The 18,604-nt window shown below is 35.5% G+C and overlaps 1 protein-coding gene across 4 annotated transcripts in view; it reads left to right on the forward strand.

The window, feature by feature from the left end:
* DYNC2H1 (dynein cytoplasmic 2 heavy chain 1) overlaps positions 1-18,604 on the forward strand; it is a 155,707-nt gene that overhangs the window by 27,582 nt on the left and 109,521 nt on the right. For 3 of the 4 annotated variants that reach the window (XM_039563949.1, XM_039563944.1, XM_039563927.1), the window contains exons 32-50: positions 1,085-1,287; positions 1,760-1,942; positions 2,250-2,432; positions 2,571-2,794; positions 3,370-3,485; positions 4,350-4,549; positions 5,203-5,467; positions 5,799-6,006; positions 6,369-6,498; positions 7,974-8,129; positions 9,045-9,304; positions 9,944-10,190; positions 10,877-11,028; positions 11,547-11,691; positions 12,960-13,062; positions 14,921-15,088; positions 15,209-15,333; positions 16,485-16,733; positions 17,519-17,627. In XM_039563949.1, the coding sequence (XP_039419883.1) occupies positions 1,085-1,287; positions 1,760-1,942; positions 2,250-2,432; positions 2,571-2,794; positions 3,370-3,485; positions 4,350-4,549; positions 5,203-5,467; positions 5,799-6,006; positions 6,369-6,498; positions 7,974-8,129; positions 9,045-9,304; positions 9,944-10,190; positions 10,877-11,028; positions 11,547-11,691; positions 12,960-13,062; positions 14,921-15,088; positions 15,209-15,333; positions 16,485-16,733; positions 17,519-17,627 (3,426 nt within the window). The remainder of the gene's footprint in view (positions 1-1,084; positions 1,288-1,759; positions 1,943-2,249; positions 2,433-2,570; positions 2,795-3,369; positions 3,486-4,349; positions 4,550-5,202; positions 5,468-5,798; positions 6,007-6,368; positions 6,499-7,973; positions 8,130-9,044; positions 9,305-9,943; positions 10,191-10,876; positions 11,029-11,546; positions 11,692-12,959; positions 13,063-14,920; positions 15,089-15,208; positions 15,334-16,484; positions 16,734-17,518; positions 17,628-18,604) is intronic. The other variant, XM_039563935.1, reaches the window with a different exon arrangement.

Below are 18,604 nucleotides of genomic sequence, written 5' to 3' on the forward strand. Positions count from 1 at the left end.
GTACCTTTGAGGCAAAATAAGCTTGTTATTCTCAAGGCATGATTGTTCTGAATCTTACATAGTCCGAATGGGTTAGAATAATTATGCCTCTGAGTGCTTTTTCCTCTCTTTTGACCAGAGGCTTTGAGTGACTACTTCAGATGTAAAATTCTACACTGTAGGTTAGGTGAGATGGCTTTTACCTTAGGTGTAAAAAGACTCAATTTGACATATGGTTTATAGTCTTCCACCACATTTGTATAGCTGCTTACTACATTAGATTCTAGTTTACAATTTGTGAACTGTAAACATCTGATATGTTAATTAGAAATAGCATTCATGTCACCTACCTCAAGAAGTCTGTAAGTGTGGTTCTTTATCTGAGCTCCCTTTCTGTGCTCTTTCTATAGCTGTTTGAAAAATTTCATCAGCTACAGAGGAGTCTTCCTTTCATCTATTGTATAATACATTTTGTTAACTTTTTAGTTTGGATAGTAAGTGTGATTTTGAAGTGAGTTGCCTGATTATTCCCACTTACTGTGCTTTAATTACCATCATGGAATGGCATAGAAGCACACAAACTGGATTTCTTTCAAATGAAACTAAATTGAACAGTATGCTCTAAGAGTACACTTAAAGCACCCAATCTGTTAATGAGCATTCATTCCACATCAACATAATTATTCTGAGTAAAATCTCCAGAGTGCATGTAGTGTGGTTTTCAGATGCTCAACAGATCCCTCAGCAGGTTGGGCCACACTGATTGCTGAAGTGGACATGGCTTTTAACACTCTCAGCGTAAATTGCTTTGCAGAAAAGCCTCTCCCTCTCCTTTTTCCTCTCCCTCTCTTGCCCCCTCTCTCCCCCCCCCCCCCCCCCCCCATGTAGAGGCAGACAAAATCACTTCAAAATGACTGAAGTTACATGATTTACACTGTCTGTCAGGATCTTATTTTATGCTGCTTGCTTTAGAAAATAAGAGTCTTCATATAATTCAGACAAGGTCTAAATAATAGAAAGCAGCACAATGAACTTGTGAATGGGTAATGTGTGTCTTCCTTACTACACTGGTGTGATTTTTTTCTTTTGGTGTGATTTTTTGCAGAATCTGGAATCCTCGAGCTCAAGCTTAAAGCTCTGATTCTTGATATCATTCATAACATTGATGTGGTGAAGCAGCTGAATCAAGCTGAGGTTCACAGTGTTGAAGACTGGGCTTGGAAGAAGCAGCTGAGATTTTATATGAACAACCAAAAATGTTATGTTCAGATGGTAGATGCTGAACTCCAATATACTTACGAATATCAGGTGTGGTATTTTTACCTAGTGGCTTTTATATATGAGTGAAAAACTTTCTCATTTCATACATGCTGCTGATTGTCTCCCAACTGTTGCCATTATTCTAAACTTTGCTATGTCCTTAACATGCTATTTCATAGACAATATTAAAAGATAGGGTAATAGTTTTCATTCCTGATGCTGATGGGGTAAATGTAAGTTGTATCAAAGTAGCTGTATTATCATATAACTATTTTCTAATATGCGTGCTTTTATATATCCAAGTGCAGTTTCATCTGTAGTTGTGAAAAAATTTGAACAATACATTGGCATTTGATATAAAACAAGGAAAGCTTTGTAAACAAATTCATATACTTAATGAGACAGAAATTTTGGCTGTTGCTTTATATTGTTAAATTAATTACTTACGAATAAAATCAATGAAATTACATTGCCAGTATTTTCTGTCTACCAATCAATATAATTTGTTTTGTTTCTGCAGGGGATTTCCCCAAAACTTGTTTATACACCTTTGACAGATAAGTGTTACCTAACTCTTACTCAGGCCATGAAGATGGGCCTTGGAGGAAATCCCTATGGTCCAGCTGGAACTGGGAAGACAGAATCAGTAAAGGCCTTGGGTGGACTTCTTGGAAGACAAGTATTAGTCTTTAATTGTGATGAGGTGAATATGGTTTTGTTTAATTTAGGAAACGGTTATCTATGCCCATACTTCATAAAGCAGTATTATATTCCAGAAGTAATATTAAAATTATAATATTAACTATTATTATATTATATAAATTGTTATTATGAGTAGTATTAGTATTATTAATATTATTTAAATTATTATGGAAATTATTCTGATAATTTGTCAGTTGCCATTTGAAATTTGTGGATATTTCCAAGGACCTGTTTTTTAGTGGATGGGAAGACATTCTTTTATATTTTCTTGTTACTTGAATTTTGACAACATTCTTTTTAATTTCAAGGGTATTGATGTGAAGTCAATGGGACGCATATTTGTGGGCTTAGTGAAGTGTGGTGCCTGGGGCTGTTTTGATGAATTCAATAGACTTGAGGAAGCTGTATTGTCTGCAGTATCCATGCAGGTTCAGACAATTCAACATGCACTGAAGAAACACAGTCCTGTGTGTGAGATGCTTGGCAAAAAGGTACAGCAAAACTTAATTATTCTGTTCACATAGGCCAAACTTAAAAAACTGTCTACTGTAACTAAACATAATCCACCCATCATTTCTCAATACTGTTTCATCTGACAATATATCCTTACAATGCACTTCTAATGCTAGGTTGAAATGGATCCTAATTCTGGAATTTTTATCACTCTGAATCCTGCCGGAAAAGGTTATGGAGGAAGACAGAAACTGCCTGATAATCTCAAACAACTTTTCAGACCAGTTGCTATGACTCATCCAGACAATGAACTCATTGCAGAAGTTATTTTGTATTCAGAAGGCTTTAAGGATGCTAAAATACTGGGTAGAAAATTAGTGGCTATTTTTAATCTAGCAAGGTAAGCTTTCCCCACCCCACCTCCCTGCTCCTTAGTAAACTTCCCTTTCTAATTCTCTTCCCTTGTAGCTCTTAAATCTAAATGGTATACCATACAAATCTCTGTACAGATACCTTTAACTTTTAAAAATACTGTAATGTGTTGGGAGGTTGAGGTATGAAAACATCTTGAATTCAGTTATAATGTCAAGGGATCAAGGTGCTGCTCCCCTAGTATCTCACTAAATATAAATATGAGCATATGAATGTTTGCAAGCATTGTGTTGTGTCTAGACTCTTGAAATTGTTGGAATGCAAGTGACTGTTTGGTTAAAAGTATGTGCACTAGAGAGTACAAAGATCAGAGGTTATAGTGAATGCTGTCAGAGTCAATAATAAATACATGTTGAATATAACCCCTCTGAAAATTCCAGAGCGTCATTGCTGTATTTCTGAGATGCATTTCAGATGACACTACAAATATGTGCCAGTTTCTCTTTTCACCAAACCTGTATTATAAGAGCGTTCATTCACCAACCCAAAATTTCAGATGCTGTCACCTAGAGCTTATTACCATGTTGCTGTTTATAAATTCAGGGAGCTTCTGACACCACAGCAGCACTATGACTGGGGTTTACGAGCACTGAAGACTGTTTTGAGAGGCTGTGGCAGTCTTCTTCATCAGCTGAAGAAAAGCGATGCAAAGCAAGAAGGTAAGATTGACCACACCAAACTTTGGATTCTTTAAGATCGTGTACAAATATAATTCACTCCAGCTTTCTTGTTCACTGGAGTTTTAAAAAGCCACGGCTTGTATCTGTAGGCAATTTAGAAAAGAGGAAAATATCCATGAGCCCACCTTTACTAGGAGACTACAAAAGATTCTTCGTATTCTAGATTTAGCTTTTATATGATGATAACACACGGATTACAGAACTTCATTTGGGAATCATTTAAAATGTTTCTCAAAGACTTGTTTTCACTTGGCTTAGGACAGGAAAGTTGATCCTCTGATGCTGTCATTCATTAAGTTATCAGACCATTTTGATTTTGTTTGAGTTTTGCAAAAATTGTCACATGGTACTAGATTCAGATTGGTAGACAAATATAAGGATAGGTAGGAAGGATAGAAAAGTATTGGACTAGACTGAGTCAATGTATTTTTTAAAGATTTTTTTAATTATTGTTGTTTAGGTGTTTAATGAGAGGGAATTAAAGAGTGTGGAATGGATGAGCATTTCACATCTTTAGGAGACAACTACTGCTTCCTGTTTGCTTAAACAGCATATATCTGAAAGTTTACAAATTTTGACATAATAAATGGTTTGCATCTGACCAGCACCATAACCACCTCATATCTGTGTAGAGTGCATTTGTGGGCATATATCATACTTACAGTAAGTATGCCTAACTGTGCCTAGCTTCCAAGTAGAATTCTTGAACTGGAATTCTGGAATCTATGCTCTGATTCTACTTTCAGCATCTAAGCAGTGTTGGCTCAGGTTCTGATATATTCAAAGGAAAAAAACCCCAACAAACAGCTTAAACTGATCTGTTTTCTTTGTTTTTCTTTCCAGTTAATGAAAGTCACATAGTGGTTCAAGCTTTGCAGCTGAACACCACATCAAAGCTCACATTTGCAGACTGCACACGTTTTGATGAGCTGGTTAAAGATGTATTTCCTGGCACTGATTCTAAAGATGTGGAATATGCTGAGTTAACTGCAGCTTTAGAACAAGTCTTTGAAGAAGCAAACTTGGAAGTTATAAGCACACAGGTAAACATTAACTACAGCAACAAAGCAGTATTATTCTGAATTAGAACTGATTAATATTACATTCATTTGACTCATTTCTGTTTTCTTTTGAAAAATCTTTTATAAAAAAGTGAGAATAACTGGTAGTGAGATTCTAATTACATATATACAAGAAATTAGATGTGTGTTCAAAGCATGGTAGATCAGTTATGTAATTGAAAGAAAAATAGTGCAAGGAAAATTAAGATATGAACATGACACACAGTTTCATTCAAGCCAGGTAGAAATGCCAGTGAATATTTTGGACAGTGAAAGAATGAAATAAGTGAATATTTGGTTTTCACAAGCAGTTCTCTGTCTTGTTTTTATTTATTTATTGTAGAACTGGACGAAGTTTTGTGACTGAAGATTTGTTAAATTCTCATTAAAAATATGCCCAAAGATGGCTGTTATTTTTGTATTAGTAATTTAGTGAAATGCTTCCAACATGTAAAATAAATTTCTTCATAAATTTTAGTGTCATAATTTTAATTATTCCTGCAAATATCCATTGTTTAAAAAATCAAAATTATAGAAAGTGTCTGCATGCAAAGTAAATTGCAGAAATACTATAAAAGAACATGTTTGATTTAGCTTTACAATTGCACATAGCCATTATCCCTTTCATTGTCTAGATCAAGAAGGCTTTGGAGTTGTATGAACAACTGCGTCAAAGAATGGGTGTGGTTATCGTAGGTCCAAGTGGTGGAGGTAAATCCACGCTCTGGCGGATGTTAAAGACAGCCCTTGGTAAAACTGGCCAAGTAGTGAAGCAGTACACAATGAATCCCAAAGCCATGCCCCGGCATCAGCTGCTGGGCCGCATTGACATGGATACCAGGGAATGGTCTGACGGAGTGCTTACCAACAGCGCTCGGCACGTGGTGCGAGAGCCCCGAGGTACGTCTGAGAGGGACTCGCAGATTGTTACACTGAAATTACTGAAATGGTTCGTTTTCGGGTACATCTTTATGTTGTGTTGCTATTTGTGGATAGCATAAGGCAAGAAAAACTGGTAACAATTGTAGCCAAAAGCCTCGGTACGTTCTTTACAAATTTTGTGATGAGAAAGCAAAAATAGGCAGCAGAAGATAAAGCATATGAGGAGTGCCTTCATAAAACTTCAAGTCGTAATGAAGAAAGGATAATAAATAGTGTTAAGATAGCAAGATGCGATATTTTTAAACTGTTTTTCTTGGGTTTGATATTTTATTTTTGTGTCTGGAAATAGATATTACTTCATGGATAATTTGTGATGGTGATATTGATCCTGAATGGATTGAATCTTTGAATTCTGTTTTGGATGACAACAAATTGTTAACTATGCCCAGTGGAGAAAGAATTCAGTTTGGTTCAAATGTCAACTTTATATTTGAAACTCATGACCTTAGCTGTGCTTCTCCTGCTACAATATCTCGAATGGGAATGATCTTTCTGAGGTAAGTCACGGGAGTATTACATACTTTTAAAGTAAGCAAATATATACTTACTTTTCTTGAAAGGTATTCTGAGGTGAAGGGAGCAGTTGGTTAGTTGCTTACACTTAGGAAGCCAATCACTGGGAAAGTTTCTTTAGGTTGCATATCCCTTCTGTGCTGTTTATTATAATCTTTTGACTTAAATACCTCAGATTTTTTCCAAAAGACATGGTGAATTCTTTATTGGAGAGCCCAAATACTGGTTAGAAATTGTTAAAGTATTTTACCAGACTTTTTCTGGAATTTTGTTGGTTTTTTAAAGCAGTCTATTTAAAGATATGGGTGCCTTATATTTATCTGAATCTTGTTTTGTTTTGACTTAGTGATGAAGATACAGATCTTAATGCTCTAATAAAGTCTTGGTTAAGAAGTCAGCCTGAAGAATCCAGATACAACCTTGAAAACTGGATTGGGGACTATTTTGAAAAGGCTTTAAACTGGGTTGTAAAGAAGGTTAGTAAATGAATACTTAATCAAATTTCAGCTTCTGTTAAGTGTGATCCATTTTTCTAGTTTAGCACTGAATAGATCATTCAGATTAATGTTTGAATTGTAAGTAAAAAACCCAACTCAGTGCTTTTTTGATAGAATTATAGAATTGTAAAATATCCTGAGTTGAAAGGGACCCACAGGGATCACTGAAGTCCAGTTCCTGGTCCTGCACAGGACCACCCCAAGAATCAGACCATGCAGCTGAGAGAGTTGTCCAAACTTCTTGTACTCTGGCACGCTTGGTGCTGTGACCACATTAATGATGCTGTTTCCTTAGTATGATTAATTCTGGAGCTATTATTATAAGGTCCCAACAACTGATCACTGTGCTTAAAAGTTTTGGAACATTTAATACCATTTTAACTAGTAAAGACAGATACTAAGTTTCACAGATTTAACATGCATTTCATTGTTCCATACCAGACATTTTTCTTTATGTTTTCAGAGATCTGAAAGACTTGAATATGTAAAAGAAAAGAAAAAGTGAAGAAATTATTTTCTAGATTGATGTTATTGTCTATCACAAAAAAAGATGGCTAAAATTTGTCAAGTTGCACAGTGTACACTGAAGATTGTAATAGGTTGAGGAAAAATGTAATGTCATATCTGGGGAAATATTTTGACTGTTCAAAATGTTAAATTCAAACAGCTTCCACTAATCTGTCCTGAATTTAAGTATGTAACTTTAGCTCTCTAGGATTCTACTCAAAACCTTGACTGAAAAATGTTTTAATAGGTGAAAAGTGGTACGTAATTACAATATTTAAAAAAAGGTTAGTCCAAAACTTTGTGAATTATCTGGATTCTGGGACTCTGGGATGTACATCATAGTAATTGTTCTGCATATGCTAGATTTGCTGAGGGATTCTAGATGCTTCCCAGACTCGCCTTCTGGAGGAGTTGGATTCACCTTGATCTCAAGTAGCTTATGTGCACAAAACATTTTTTAGGAGACTTCCCCACTGCTGTGGCCAGTGTGCCAGTGTTTGAGACCTGCATTGTCTCCTCCTGGGGTACATATATGGTCCTGTTGTGTTGTTCTAATTATTTTTCCTCCAAGTTCTTTCATTCATGGCATTGTTCCTGAGGCTGCAAATTCTCTTTGGTGCTAAAGAGCAGAATCTCTAAAGATTCTGTTCAAAAGAAAGGTTTCCAGTATACAGTTAAGTTTATTCCTTATATATTCTCAAGATCTGTGAGGAAAGTTTTGATTGCTTATCCTAAATTACATGAACTCAGAGTCTGGAGTTAAAACCTCCAAATCAATGCTTAGACATAATTTAATGCCAAGTGAATTTTCTAGAACAATAGCAATGTTGAGATCTTCCATCATTTGTGAAAATGTCAAGAAGAAATGAGTAATAATTGCGTGCTAGCACCACATCACATTTATATTGAGGAATATATTTAAATCTACTACAACTTTCAATTTACAGAATGACTTTGTGGTAGAAACAAGTTTAGTTGGGACTGTGATGAATGGACTGTCTCATCTTCATGGGAGTACTGATCGTGGACAGTTTATTATTAACTTGTTACGTGGTCTTGGTGGCAATCTCAACATGAAGTCACGACATGAATTTGCAAAAGAGGTAATCTCTGTGCTCTAATTTGATTTTAATTTGTGTTATCTGTAGAGAAGTTGCTGAGAAGTAAAGGAATGTTTTATGTGTCACTGATGCATTGCATCTGTCCCAGATAGCAATCCTTTGGTTCTGCACCAAGAGATTGTGAAATACCTTTGTCCATGCTGCTTAGTGCAAGGACTCACTGTAGCAGGCTGTGTTTGTATATATGCATTGTATATGTAATTCAGATTTATTTTTGTGGGGTTTTTTTCTGTTCAGAATACTTGAAATAATAATAGGACTTTGCACCTCATTAGGAAGGTATTGTTAGGGCATTACACTGAGGTTATATATTGTATGCACTGGAGTGAGGTTCTGTCTCTGTGAAGATATTTGAGAGCACAAGGGCCAGGCTAAAGTTTTGGAAAACTGTGTGGGTGTACTGGTTCATAGTGGCTTGAGAATGTTGACCTTGGAGATAGTTATTTCCACAATCACACTTGGGTTTTGTGTTGGAGAGAGGGAAGTAGTTCCTTCCAAAAGACAGCGATTATAATATATATACTGGGCAATTGGTAAAGGTTTAGACTCAGCTCTAGGAATTAGTTATTCATGCATGTGAATGAGTTATATCATGATTCTTCTTATTAGGTTGCCTAATAAAAAAAATGTAAAGCTTCCCTAAATACAATTTAATTTAATTTCTTTATATTATGAAAACTGGAAGAGTAATATACTATTTAGTTAAGGACTTGATCATAAAGCATATGCATGATATGATTGAATTTTCAAAGGCAGCCTCAAACTATCAAGTCGAAGAATTATATGTTTGATTTTACATAAGTATTCTTTAAACTTTCTTTAGATTAGCTTGAAATGGTAGATCTTGTTGTTAGGAGTATGGATTTAACTGAAGTTTTATTTTTATTTTCTTTAAAGGTCTTCAGTTGGGCACAAGAGTCTCCTCCTGATCCAAGGAAGCCCCTGGACACGTACTATGACACTGACACTGGAGAGCTAATGCTGTATCAGCTGAAAAAACCTGAAAATCTGACAGCTGATGACTTCAATAATCTCCAAACACTTCCTGTCATCCAAACCCCTGACATGCAGAGAGGTTTAGATTACTTTAGACCATGGCTAGATATTAATAATAAGCAGCCATTTCTTCTTGTGGGTCCTGAAGGATGCGGAAAGGGGTAAAAAATGGTTCCTATTTTAAGTAAAATATACTTCTAGTTGTTTGACAGAATTTTTAATATTTTTTTATAATGCTTTTAAGATATGAATTTCTGATAGAATATGACGGGTTTAGGTCATTAATTAAACAAACCTTTTGTAGTGGCAAATAAGTAAATTTTTATGAAGTTGTACAGGGACAGTTCAGACTGTCATTATGCATCTACGACATCTAAATGTGGCTTTTAGATATGTAACAAGACTTTTGGAAAACCAACTGTCATGGAGCAACAGCTTAGAGGCATGTGAGATCCAGTCTCATTTCAAGAGGCTCTAGATGCCTTGTGTGGGCAACTGAATTTAGCACATCCTGTTGCCTTTATTAGATTCCTTATTTAGATGGCTTGGGTCACTACAATCAAGGTATTAAATTAACTGTTTTGTGCAGCTGTATACACTACATTTTCATTGAATTTTATGAATGGAAAATGTTACAGTTTTAAAGGCAAGGATGTTGAATTCAGCAAACCTCAGCTCCACCTATTCCATTAATACAGGATGTAGTATGTGCATTTTAATTCAAAATCTATAAAATATCTTTGGATACACAGCATTTTAATTTGTTTATGCCTATATGTATGTACTGTTTGCTTTTCTAGGATGCTGCTTCACTATGCATTTTCTCAGCTCCGTTCCACTCAGATTGCTACCATTCACTGCAGTGCGCAGACTACTTCTCAACATCTTCTGCAAAAATTAAGTCAAACTTGCATTGTAATCAGTACAAACACTGGGCGAGTGTACAGACCAAAGGACTGTGAAAGGCTTGTTTTATACATAAAGGACATCAATCTACCCAAACCTGATAAATGGGGAACAAGCACTCTTGTGGCTTTTCTGCAGCAGGTGAACACTTACGTCTATTATTTATAAAGGGACTCAAGTATACTGGATATAATTTAGTGTATGTAGTAAGTACTTACATCAAATAATTTCAGAGTTAAAATCCTGCATCTGAGTTTTGTTTGTGCTTTACTAGACTATGTAGGTGTCAGCCAGAAATAAGATACCACTTTCATTTGGCTTATATTTATAAATAAATAAAGACAATGATCATCTTAATGAGTTACAATGCAGTAGACATATGAATGACAAGAAAATTGCCAGGAGTAGTCAGCATGGATTCACCAGGGGCAAGTCATGCTTGATGAGGGGAGGAGAGTGAATATAGTCTACCTGGGCTTCACTAAGACCACTGATGCTGTCTCCCAAAAGATCCTCACAAGAAAAGCTGTTGATCCAAGCTGTGTAAGCAGATAGTGAGGTGGGTTGAAAGCTGGCTGAAGAGCCAGGCCCAGAGGGTGATCATCAATGGTACAAAGTCTACTTGAGGCCAATATCTGTTTAACATCTTCATTCATGACCTGGACAGTGGAGTCCTGCAGGTCTGCAGCTGACAGAACTGTGAGGAGTAAGACACCTCAGGCAATTAAGAAAGCAGAAATAATGGTATACTTCTCGCTATTTTATTTTATTTTGTATGATACTCTGTTGACTTTCTTTTAATGAAGTTATTTATTTAATTATTAAAGGTTCTTACATATCAAGGATTTTATGATGAAAATCTGGAGTGGGTTGGTTTAGAAAACATCCAAATTGTGGCTTCCATGTCAGCTGGAGGAACATTAGGAAGACATAAACTTACCTCCAGATTCACTTCTATTGTTCGTCTGTGTGCAATTGAGTAAGTATATGTAAATTAGTCTAACTCTGAGAACTCAGAGTCAGCCTCTCTTTATAAGGATGTCTTGTCAATTTAGTCTTTATGCAGATGTAGCTGTTCTAGTCTTTCATCTTTTCTCACAGTTTGTGATTGTCAGATTTGGTGCTATTTGGTGCCTCTTGGCACCAGAGTCCAGCTAAGAGGAATCTACAGCTGCCTGTTGATAATGAAGTGTTTGAAATGTTTCCTGTTGGATAATTTTGCTTCCAGTGAACTGCTTTCTGCAGCTTTATATTAAGGTGCTGTTTGTTTAAAAAGTTAGAGAAATTGAAGTTTATTTGTTTTTAAGTTTGACCATATCAACATATGTATTTAGAAAATTTCTGAGAGAGGCCTATTGCAATAAAATGGTAATTTTACTTAGCTTCTGGATGGAAATGCTAGTCAATGAAATTTCTCAGTAATTGTGTATGTAAGTTTAACTCAGTTTTAATTAAATAGAAAAAGTCCATAATGATTAATTTTCTTCCCTTTTTTAGCTATCCAGAAAGAGAACAACTGCAAACTATTTATAGTGCCTACCTGGAACCCGTACTACAGAAAAACCTGAAGAATCACCCTGTTTGGGGTTCTTTACCAAAAATACATCAACTAGCAGGATCTATGGTTCAAATCTATGAACAGGTATGGAAACTGTTTTTCTTTCTTCAAGGAGATGGAGAATTCAGATATTTTATTACAAATAATTAGCTTTTGATATTAACAAGCAAGTAAAAAGGTTTATCAGTATTAAAATCTAAGTTTATATATTTTTAATAAAGTTGATACCAATTTTGGAGCTTCTTACTTTCAGAGAATCCTAGGTGTTAGAAGCAAGCCAAGTAAGCAGTAAGTGCTCCTGCTTTCCCACAGATTTATTTTAGGATTTTGGCCCGCATCTTAACACTTCTATACTTTCAGTTCCTGATTTACAAAATGTGGACAGTAGTGTTTTCCTGCTTAATGGATGAGGAAACAGTGCAACAGATTGTTGTGTGCCCAGTTGTTTATGGATGATGTTATGAACAGAGAAGGAGATACGAGAGTGGAGTCCTTTACAAACATCAAGGACTACCTACTAAAATTGTATACTGTTAAAAGCGGGTGTTTAGAACTGGACACAAGTTCATTTTAGCCTCCCACTTGGAATTTTATGGACTTCTATCTAGCAAAACGCTTAACTCCTTGCTTTTCTTAATGAGTACATAGCCTTACTGGGGAAGGTACTGTGTGGTGCTTGCTGTAGAATATATGTAGGAGCTTGCTGTAGAATGTGTGAATATCCCCATCCAGGCAGAAGCATGATACAAACCCAATCTTTATGACTGGAATGTGAGTTTAGTTGCTGGCCAGCATGCACCTGTTAGCAGGAGTTTCATATGACATTATCCATGTATTCTGAGAAATATGAGTTTAAATCTCATTCCACTGCAATCAAATAACTGATGAAAGCAGCTATTCTTTAAATTAAAGATGTAGTTGTAAATTCAAATATCCACTCTGGGAGAAGAGTAAGTATGAAGTATTTTGTTGTGAGAAAGCGTTACTAATTTAGGTAGGTTTTAGTGAGAAAATGTTAATAATTTAGGTAGGTTTTTATTAAATTTCAGTATTGCCTTTGCGTATCATATTTGGTATTGTTTTAAAAAGATATGTATTTTGTCTAATAATACTGCACTAAAAGTCCTAGGTGAGATGTGCAGTAGTTTCCATCAAAGATGAAAACAGAAAAAACCAGAAAAAATGTTCTGAGGAAATCTTTTGTGGTCAGAATACAAGACTTAAACAAGGAGTGCATTCATAAAATATCTAAATATACACCAACTAGAAAACTAATTTATCTGGTACCTTAGAAAAAGTGCTTTACATTTTACAATATCACTTTTTTTCCTTCCCTTAACTCCCGTTTTTAGGTACGAGCAAAATTCACAGTGGATGATCACAGTCATTACCTTTTTACACCATGTATTCTTACTCAGTGGGTTCTTGGTTTATTCAGATACGATTTAGAAGGTGGTAAGTCACTTGCTTGGCTTTCATTAATAAAGCAGTTCTAAAATGGCCTAGATTATTACTGATGTCAGTCTTACTGTTGGCTCCACATGTAACTCATTGATCTTTTTAAACTGTGGACTGTCTGTAACTCAGTAGAGGGAATAAATGCTTGACAGTTCATTCCATAACATAAAAGTAAACAAGTTTTAAAAAATCTAATGATGTTTTAAAATATGTGTGGGAGCTGCTACTTACGGTTTTAAGGGAAGTTAGTATGTTGGGACTGCATTCTTACTATGGGAACTTGAACTATGCCCCCTACTCCCCACTGTTTTGTTCTGTGTTTTTTTGATTTGTGTTGGGGTTTTCTTGAGCATATATGTTGTTTTCTGGATTCCCAGAGCCTTGCCCCTCATGCTTGTCCTGCTATACCTGGCTGTATAAACCTGGTTTATACACATCATTCATAGGCTGCTTTCTAATCTTGTTTTTGTCTCTGAAATTGGTATTATTACTAGATCATGAGCAATACTCGTATTTTAGCTCTTACATTGATTAAAAGGCTGCATAGAGGGTTGCTTAAAGAGGATGAAAGTCGTAAGAATGTTGTGCTTCATTTCCACTTACTTTCTGGGACTGACAATCAGTGAATGGGTGATCTCAGCCCATTTAAGGACTTCTTAGTTGTATCTAGTGTTGTCATATGCATGTGTGTAGGAACCCAGAGTGCCGAGAATATTTCTCTTCCTGTTTTTAAGGGTTCTTACCCCCTGAACAACACTGTTTTAACCTCCAACCTTGGAAAAAATTACCAACGATCAGACAAGAACTAGAAAATACAGTGGTGTGAATTAGGTGATAGGCTACTCTGTAAGATTGTCACAGGGTGAAAAATATAGAGGTTTTTGGCTTTTCTTTGTAGTAAATAGATAAGAGTAAAAAATATCAAAATGGAGGATTGTTGTTGTTCGCTAAACCTTCTCCTTCTTCTACTACTCCATATTCTGCAGTAAAAGTAGTTTGGAATGATTGGATAGAGAATTCTGCAGTTCCTGCCCGTGTTACTGAATAATTGGTAGGAAAGTGAAAATAATACATGTTTTTAGTAACTATTGGTTAAATTATCTTTAAAAGGCCATGTAAATCTTGATAATTAGATTTAACTCCTGCTTTCTGTGCTCTATGCTGTACCTGGGTCATGCTAGTGGCTCTGTTCCTCTGATTAGACTTAATAAACAACTGTCTGGCAGCATTGAAACTCCAGGAAAAGTCTCAGTTTATCTTTGAAACTCCTTGCAAGGACTTTTAGAAAATTCTTTCCCATCAGGAGGGATTTGATTCATGGCACGGTTCAGTGTCACATGTGCTTTTCCAGTGATGAACAACACAGCTTGTTAGTTACTTACCTTCCTTTTTACTTTTGTGAAGAATATTTAAGATTTGGAGTCTCTAGTGGCATTTTCTAATACATACTTTGCTATGCATGTTTTGGGTATCTATTCTTATTTTAGTATTTGTTATCAGTCTTTCTCTTTCCATTTAAAAATGTCTTCTGGATTTTCTTGGTTTTATTGCCTGGAAAATCGACTTTTAATTTTAACTTTGCGTGCAGCACCTTGTTCAATTTTGTTAGAAGCTGACACTTGTAATAGAGAGAACTTGTTTTAATAGAATATATTTCATTTCATCTTGTCATGATCCATAAAGATATTATTAAAAAGCACTTCATAATGTTTGCTTTTTCTCTTATTTCTTCCTTACCGATGCTCTCCTGCTGGTATGTAATTTCTCTTGCTCATTTTCAATTTCGTATTTTGAAATAGAAATTTGAAAATTTATTATAAATATATAAAATTAATTCTCTCCTTAAATTTTGTAGGTTCATCGATACAAACTGCAGACTTTGTATTGGAAGTTCTTGCTTATGAAGCACGTCGCTTGTTCCGTGACAGAATTGTTGGCATGAAAGAACTTCACGTATTTGATAACATTTTGATCAAAGTGTTTCAAGGTGATTGGGGCTCAGATGTTCTGGACAATATGGCAGGTGAGCCCTTTGAAGCGTACCGCACAAACTTGAAATAATTGTTTAGGAACTATGTAATCAAGCAAGATAGCATATGAGTTGAACATAGAAAGTTTTGAATGTTTCCTTTTATTTTCACAGATACCTTTTATGTAACTTGGGGAGCTTGTCGAGAGGCATACATCACACCAGGACAGGCACTGCCACCACATGGGAGGCCACTTGGCAGACTAAACTCAACAGACCTGAAGGATATTATTCAAAAAGTGAGACATGATTAAAGAATATACACTGCAGGGGTTCACAGCAATGGTTTTGGTGAAGAGTAGTAGCATGCGAGCAGCAGGTTTATGGTGGGGGCTGCTTCTTGTTCAAAGAATCATCATTTGCATTTGGTGAAGCGAGGGAAGACTTGTGCAGGCAGTAGGAAGTATCATGTAGCAAGGTTGTTTTAATGAAAGGGCATCAGTTGCATTTGCTGCTGATATTCAACAGTTTGTTGAAGCAACATTTTGACAAACATTTATGTCCATATATATTTGTATATTGTTTGAGTATCTAAGTGTTTTATTAAATGATTACTTTTCAAATTTGTAATTTGGTAACATAGTTTTTATTTCAAGAGATGCAAATGGACTTTTTGGAGATCTGGCTCGCTTTTAAGCAGTAAAGTACAAAAAATGAGCTTGATGAGGAAACGCAAACATTTTAACTCTTCTAGGCTATGTGATTTTTAGGATGAGAGCTTTGAGATCATCACCCTTAGTCATAGTGTTTGATGGACTGCTCTTGCAGATGGGACTCTACTCCCTCTGCCTAAGTGCCAACTTGTTACCAGTACACTGTATGGGAAATGGTGAAATTCAATAGTCCCAGTAAGGGGGGAGTTTGTTGGTTTTGGTTTTTTTTTGACTACACAGTTATGTTAGGCTTCAAAGATGAGGTTTTAATAAGTATAACAAGGTCAGAATTTAATTGTAGGATCTGTTATTGTGTGTTTCACTAGGAACTTCCATAATCTGCAATTATGCAGCAATTAGGTGCCTAAAACACTCTCCTGAGTTATTAATGAATTAATCTGTAGTCAGAGACACAGTTCAGACTTTGTTCTGGTCCATTATTCAATTTTAATTAGTTCAGTGGTAGATTCCTATTTCAATATATCAAAGACTTTCAGGGTGTTATGGTGCTGGGTGTAGAATATGTTCATTACTGATACATTCATTACTCAAAAAGGGTATGTGAGGTGTATCTAAATTCTGTCACAAAAATAATTTGTTTGGAATGAAGACCAATGTGGTCTCTAAAGCTTTTAAGCCCTTCTTTTCTAAATGTTTAAATGTTGGATGTTTTCATATCTCACTGCTTTTATTTATTACTAGTGATCCGATTTTTTTTTTCTCTTTTTTTAAAATAGGGCATCATTCATTATGGACGGGACAAAAAAGAGATGGATATTTTACTGTTCCACGAAGTCCTCAGTTATATGTCCAAAGTGGACAGAGTGCTAAGTTTCCCTGGAGGTTCACTTCTTTTGGCAGGACGGAGTGGTGTAGGTCGTCGGACAGTTACCTCTTTAGTTAGTCATATGCATGGAGCTGTGCTGATTACTCCCAAAATTTCCAGAGGTTATGAGCTGAAGCACTTCAAAAGTGATCTTAAATACGTAAGTCACTCAGTTTCTTCTATTTTGTAATGCTGTAGGTGGATGTTAAAGAAATTTTGAATGACGCAAAGGGTTGTGTGAAGAGAGATTTTAAGAGAAGAAAAATGACAGTCTAAATGAAAGAAGTAAGTTTTTAGAAGTTCTCACTCCAGATGTGTATACTGTTCTTTATAGTAACGAACTGAAACTCCACTTTTTGGAACATCTTGAGCTCTTTTTGAGTGTTATAGAACTTAAGAGGTTTATGTGAATATTGGAAAGTCTTTTTCATGTATATATTTCCATATTGATATATACTTTTATTTTCTGTCTCTACTATGATCCACCAGTTAATAGTAGTTGAATCAAATAAAATCTTAGTGATTGATGAAAGTGTACATATTATTTAAAACCAGATGCAAACCTTGAATCAAGTGTTTCTCATTGCCTTCAGCAATGCTAAAGAGTATTCTAGATCTATGACTACACAAAAGAGTGATACCATTGAGTCATATACATAAATATACTCTATGAAAGAGTCTGTTTTAATTATTTTTTCATTACTAAGATGCGTATCTAGGCAAAGTGTTCTTTATAATTGATACATAACTGCATCACCTAGAAATCTTTTGTAAATATATAATAGTGTAGATGCTGTGGAGAAAATATGTATGTAATACGTAGTCAGAGAAAGGTTATGATCCTTGTCAGTCCCTTCCAACTCAGGATATTGTATGATTATCATTCTCTTATGATCAATACGTATATTCTATACACTGAGATTTAAATGTCTTCCCTGCTTCTAGGTGATGGAGCTTGCAGGCATTGAAGCACAGCAGGTGGTACTGCTGCTCGAAGACTATCAGTTCGTTCATTCCACATTCCTGGAGATGGTCAACAGTTTACTGTCCTCAGGTGAGTCAAGTCCAAAGAGATTATGGTACTACTTATACCACACAGAATTAGCTCAATGAGGCAGAATTAGATGATGTTTTCTAACTTTATGTCTCTATCAGAAGGTTTAGGTAGCTTTCTATGCTGTTTTAGCTAGAGTCCTTCCACATGAGAACCTGACTCAAAGTTCACTTAGCTGTCTTTTAACCTACCCTATAGTACAGGTGCTTTCAGTTCCTCTAACGTGTTTCAAAGGACTTCTTTATAACAGGGTAACCACAAAATGAGGATGCATTCTACTCTACAGCTTCCCTTCTATAATAAAATTAAAAATTGAGAGGTTTCCAATGCTTTACTAGGTTGTATAGACTGAGGCCTTTACTTAAATGAACACCAGCAGAGCTCACTTTCCTGAAAGCAGTGAGATGATAAATAACAATAACAAAAGTGACTTTATTTTACTGTCCAGTTCTGTTCCTGAATCAGAGAGAGGATCACTGAAGGACTGAGTCTAACTTACTACATGGTTTTTTTGGAACTGCAGTAGTTTAAGAGCTGATTGATAAGAGCCCCAGATTTTCCTGTCTCTCAGGTGCAACCTCAAATCTACTTACAGTATCAGATTTCCATTATCCAGTATCAAATCTTTGTCTGAGGATCTAGGTGACTACTCATTTTCATGTTCCTGTGTCCTGGTGTATTCACGGTTTGGTTTGATTTGTTTTGTATACAGTATTGGGTCACTGCCTTTGGGTAGATTTGAAAGAGCTTTTTTCAAACACATTTCAGCAATATGAACAAAGTAGACTGTTAAATAGAATCACTGTAATTTGTTTTTTTGTTTTCATGATCTCATGAAAAAAATGATTAAGTACATGGGATAATACTCATGAAAGTATACAGGTGAATACTACCATATTTGAATTCTCTATACAGAGAATTCAAGGGAACCCTTCAGAGGAATTTAAAGAATTATAGTGTATTTTATCTGACTTAAA

The sequence above is a fragment of the Corvus cornix genome, chromosome 1 (genome assembly GCF_000738735.6).
Source record: "Corvus cornix cornix isolate S_Up_H32 chromosome 1, ASM73873v5, whole genome shotgun sequence".
Taxonomy (NCBI): domain Eukaryota; kingdom Metazoa; phylum Chordata; class Aves; order Passeriformes; family Corvidae; genus Corvus; species Corvus cornix.